This window comes from Aphis gossypii, chromosome 2 (genome assembly GCF_020184175.1).
Source record: "Aphis gossypii isolate Hap1 chromosome 2, ASM2018417v2, whole genome shotgun sequence".
Lineage (NCBI taxonomy): Eukaryota > Metazoa > Arthropoda > Insecta > Hemiptera > Aphididae > Aphis > Aphis gossypii.
This window is the reverse complement of record NC_065531.1, coordinates 1,036,112-1,042,111: the sequence shown is the minus strand read 5'-3', so window position 1 is coordinate 1,042,111 and position 6,000 is coordinate 1,036,112. Positions and strand designations below refer to the sequence as shown.

The 6,000-nt window shown below is 35.5% G+C and overlaps 1 protein-coding gene across 1 annotated transcript in view; it reads right to left on the bottom strand.

The window, feature by feature from the left end:
• Positions 1 to 1,035: 1,035 nt before the first annotated feature.
• The window catches only part of LOC114132762 (uncharacterized), a 176,228-nt gene continuing 171,263 nt past the window's right edge, over positions 1,036 to 6,000 (bottom strand). The window contains exon 5 of the mRNA XM_050200427.1: positions 1,036 to 4,254. Coding sequence (XP_050056384.1) covers positions 3,053 to 4,254 — 1,202 coding nt within the window. The 3' untranslated portion in view covers positions 1,036 to 3,052. The remainder of the gene's footprint in view (positions 4,255 to 6,000) is intronic.

Below are 6,000 nucleotides of genomic sequence, written 5' to 3'. Positions count from 1 at the left end.
TTTAAATACATTTTTGATGATTATTTGGTGCATAAAAGTCTTTGTTCTAGTCATTACTTATTGTATCTTAAATAATTTAGTAAATAGTTATTCATTTCTTTTACATAATCAAAGTTATTGAAGGTTAATACTATTGTGTATTTATATTATATACGTATAATTTATGTAAAAGCTTAATAAAAAATAATAGAAGGGCAGTGTTTGCATTTTTAAAAACAGAAGTTAAGGGTCAATAACAACTGCATTACTTATATTATTACGAAATTGTATTTTATCAATTTACCACGTCTTATAGTTACATTTTTGATTTAAATCAAAGAAAAGAAATACCATTTGAATGAACTAGTTTATATTATGTATTATATATTCATTTGCCAGTTTTAAATTAATAAAAATTTTCGTTTTTTTTTTTATCGCATCCTGAGCAGTAAAACTGTATACCATTTAGTAAAATATTTGCTTGGGTAAAAGAAAAAATGCGTACAAGTGGTAGCAACTGAAAAAAATGCTGGAGGCTAGACGAGCAAAAACGATGTTTACACAAACGATTAAGTACTCGACAATTCGGAATGTTTATAATAGTATATAATAATAATATGTATGTTATACGGTAAATTATAGTAAGCGGAAAATAAAGTTATTCGCCAATTATTTAAGTTATTGAACAAATAAAGTAATTGTCATGTGTAGATACTTTTTTTAAATCTAAAATATCCTATTACTATTATATTTTACTAAAATTTATTTGTTTTTCCAGAAGTATACTGTTGTGAGTTTGTGACATTTACTATTACATAAATTTTCAGAATCACGACAGACATAAGGTTTATTATTGCAATGGAAACGATGCACTACCTCTGAAGGGTCCTTAACACAACTTTTCCAAGCTGCTTCCTTCAGTGTTAACTGTTAACCATATGCTAATTCAATTACATCATCCATTATGTCTAAATTTTTTTTTCTAGCAGCTATTTCTTTCATTATTTTCGTTTACAAATGAGTACTTTTAATAATTGTTGGTGAAATTTGGGGTGAATTATTTTTCGGGAGGAGGGGGTGGGTTGCATAATGTGATAAAATTAAAAATTTGTTATGCAAAAAATTATATTTTTCCTTTAGTAAAATATTTGATTGGATAGTTGCACTATATTCTAATGCTTGTATACATTATATTAAAGATACATACGACGGAAAATGAATAAAGTATATTATACTTATTATATCGCTTTTTGTCATAATATTATTTTTGACCGTATCATCCTTCTGTGTATGGTCACCGCCATACGTCAGGTTCTTGATCAGTAGTTCCCGATAAAGTTATCATTTATGTTTATCAACAATTTTATATTTTTTAAATTAAATTTAGCAGCCACCTTACAACATTGCTTGTTAGACGTCTGAAATAATCGGTGGATTTATTTTTAGAAAATTGTTAAAAATAGTATATAATCATTAATCATAATTTATCACAAATCACGTGTTAATGTTAATACTTTTTTTCTTTTTTTCTTCTTAGTGACGAAACTGACATTCCTGACCTCATCGCATTAATCTCATATCTCGTGTCTTTGTTTATCCCATAAGGATACACTGATTATTTTACGTTTCATCGTACCCTTCCTAGTATAGTCACAGTAATTTTTTTGTACATAGAATGGTTCATCAACTCAATAATTTATATTATTTCGGCTATCTCATTAATTTACCTAAAAGTATAATTTAATTTAATCTGTCTTTAAGATTGCGTACTTTTGATTTCCCTCTTATTATTCCGTCTTTCTAATCACATACCAATACTTATTGCTATGCATTGTACACCTCATAAAATGCCATAAGACGTTAAATAAATAAATATCTCGTATCCGGTAAAGTGACCGTTTTTCCTCTTTTAAATCCTAATTATGGGTATTACAAAATAGATAGGAAATGTTTCTAGAATTTATTAAAACTAAACAAATATCCTAACTGCGTCTTATGTATTTTGATATAAATATAATACAACGCATTTACAAGAGCTATCAATATTTGTCACAAATATTATAAAAAAATGGATATAAAGTTATCATGCGAAATTTAATTCATTTTTTTATATTTTACATCTACGATATTTTAACTTTTAGAAATTTCGAAACAATGTTCAGCGGGCTTAACCATTAACATTTATTTATTATTATTAATTTTTTTCATGCAAAATATAATTATACTATTATGATTTGAGTATGTATTTATTATGAGATTGACTAACGTAAGGAAAAAAAGTGATGTAATGGTAATTGTGTAATGGCGTGTAAAAAAAATTAAATAAGTAGGTAACATTATATTTTTATAAAATTGTATTTTTATTGTACTCATTTAAATTATAAGTTGATACATTATTATGGACACGATTGGGATACTTATAGTTGGGTCGCACAAGGGTTATTTGAAAATGAGGCACAATCAGGCCTCTCTTTTATATCAATGTTTGCCATTTCACACTGTTATCAACACGATTTATTAAAATCGCTCGATGATTCTACTCTTGTGAGCGAATAACGTTTTACATTCCGATTTAATGTAATTTACCGTAACATTGACATAAATAGGTAGGTAACGTATACATGATTTATATAATAATTAACTCTTTTGTGGAGGGTAGGGAAAGGCGTTTATGATAATATTACATGCGTCAGATGCAGTGGCGTGGTGAACCTTTATGGACCACGGTGCACAACATTTATTTCAGTACTTACCCACTCTTAATCCCCTTAAATATAATACATATAATTATTATGCGACTGTAATTATTTTAATTTTTGTCTTATTGGTTTATCGAATAAACCCAGCCCCCCCTCCCAAAAAAAACGTCCATTATGACGCCCAAGTGTCATAAAACACCGTTCACCACGTCACTGATAAGATGTGCCCTTATAACCGTTTATTGTATAACAGTGGCTGTGTAATATTTCGGTATCGTCGTGAGGGCGGCGTAAGTGCACGAACAGCAGTCGGCCGTCGCGTCGATACGTCAAACAGCGTGTTCGTCCTGTCCGAGGACGACGCGACACTTTCGTCATACCGAACTGGGCACGACTAGCCGTGGGTCGGCGGCCGGTGGACAGTCTAGGGCTTCTAGGGCGGCGATGGGTGTCTGCGGCACGACGTAACCGCCGACGGACGCCTTGAGCCGCCGGGTGGGAGGGTCGGGCTTCCGATGGTGATGGCCACTGTTGTGCGAGTGATGGTCGGCCAGACTGGCCACAGATTCTTTGATGGCCGCCAGACCGGCCGCGGTCCGTCTGCCGCCACCGCTGCCGTTGTTATTGTTATGGTTGTTTGTCAATGCGGTCGTCGTCGTCGTCGTGTACTGTTTGCCGCCATTATGCCTGGCCACACCCGCGATGGTCGCGTACCGTTTGGTGGTCAGCGTAGCGGCCGACGTGCAAGTGCACGGTTTGGTGGTGTCCACCTCGTAACACGACCCGTTGCCGCCCACGGCCAGCGTTTGCCTGTAGTGTTGCGTGTGCTGTTGGTGGTGATGGTGTTGTTGCTGGTGATTGTGGTGCTGATGTTGTGACTTGTGCGGGTGGCTCAACGTGGCACTGCAGTACGTCGCGGTGGCGGCCGGTATCCGGCATCCGGTGGTTCCGCCGGATGCGCCCGACGCTGACCCGTCGCAGCCGATCTTTGGTGGACATATGTCGGGTGGCGTTTTGCTGGTAGCGGCGCTGTTGCTGCACGATTCCGCCGCTCCACCGCCCGGCGACGACGACGATGACGACGACGCCACCTGATCGCCGCCACCCGATGATGCGCACTGTGCCGACTGATGACGTCCCGACGCGGCGGCGGCCGACGACGACGACTGTTCCGACCGGGACGTCGTCTCGGCGGTCGTGGTTGCGGCGGCACCGGCGTCGCTGTCGGGCGAATTGGCCCGGCCGTCTGCTGAACAGGCCGACGACGTCCGGTCGCCACCGCATGCCAGGGGCGGAGTGTCCAGCGACGGTTTCCGGTTGACGGCCGTGTACTGGACTCGGTCTTCCAGCCGCCGGAAGTAAGCCGTGATGGTGAACACGGCCGACGCCTCGGACGCCAGGAACGCCAGGCTGCACGCGACGAACGACCAGCCGTACCGGTAATCGTAGTCGGATTGCAGTTCGTTGTCGAACCCGTCGCCGTCGCCACCACCGTCCATCGATTGGTAAATGACTGGCGAGAAGCTGTCGTTGAGCACGGAAGCAAACACGAACAGGCCGGCAGCGAGTATAAGTCCTGTGAACAAGTCGTTGTATATTATATGCATATGTTATGACTACGCATTACATAATAAGTGGGAATAAGTGGTTGAGGAGGCGACGGAATGAGAGGAATGAGCCTTTTCGAAGAGGGTTGGAAGGCGGATATAGACGCCCGTTTTTTTACAGTTTGTTATCGACCGACCGCCATACAATTATTTGCAAACGACCTAGGTAAGAAAATTTTCCGACCCTCGTGTACCAGGAAATTTTCTGCCCGCTGAGCATAGCGAGATTTCCAATTAACCTCCAAAAGGCGTTAAAATACCATTTGCTGTCCGGACGGAATAAGATCGTTTTCCAATGTCTTACAGTTGTCACAAAAAATGTTATAGTATATTTCCAACCTTCAAGTAGTTTATTTTTATGTTTGCATAGAAATATTATGTACGTATTGGTTATTATAATATCATAATGTCGAAATTAACAATAATGATGATAAGCTACGACCGGAAGATTACTTAAATAGTAATTATCAGAAAACCTTTTTTTTAAAAGCTTGAAAATGAAATATACATTTATGTATATTGATTCTGTCTGATTAAAAACAAACATTTTCAAATATTATTGCATTTTTAAAATTTTTATAGTTTATTGTTAGGTTAATTATATAAGTAATAATATTGTATCAGTTAAACATACCTAATATATATTAATTTTATATGAATACCTACCAAAATCCAAAAGGTAAAAGGTGAAAGAAGTTAATAATTAATAATTTTAATTCATTAAATTATTAAATATACAACCCTAAAATTCCATACATGCATTACTGAATAAAATATATGCGTAGGTACCTATTTATTATTATGAAAAAAATTGACCTGTTTAAAACAAACTGTTAGCACTGCTATTAAAAAAACTCAAATTATGCCACACAATGTCATGAAAATATTATGTGAACTTTTTGGATTTAAAAATAATAACTATTAAATAGATATTCAAGTCAATTAGATTTATTCGTTAAAGAAACCAGGTTTGTTCTAAAACGCAAACTTTCAGAAAAATGAAAATATCATATCTTAAACTTAGGATTTGTTTCGTTTTCTACAATTTCGTGATTATGTTTTATTGAAAAAGAATGATTTCTCAAATTACTGATTCATATCAATTTGCGAGATATAAAACGTTTTTATTATTTATCTTGACTGCAGTTAATAGATTCTTTGTCATTGTAGATAACGTTTGGTAAAAAAATATCACGCGATACAAATTATAAGAAAATACTGAGTTAACTTTTCCTATAATGCTTTTAATAGTTTTCGATTGTGTATTGTATGGCATAAATAATAACAGAAATAGTAATGTGCCACCATCTTCACTCGATAGGTCTTACGTAAAAATAATATTACTACGTAGACGATGATAATATGAAATGGAAAATTATAGTAATATATGATATAATTTAGTGCTAGAATGCATGATATTGATATATATGTATATGTATATGTATATATATATATATATAATATATATATTTTATATTTACGATGAAATAATATGTACACAATGTACACATACTATGGGATGTTCAAAATGTAAATCTTTTGTTGCTATCAAAAAGTAGTTTAACACGACCTATTGTGGTTTATGAGTAAAAAGATTTTTAAAAATGTCATACGCACATATTTCATATAATTAAACCATACTATACAATATATAAACCACTGGCTTTTTTTGTTCAAAAGAGCCATCGTGAAAATCTGCTTTCCGAAATATTTAA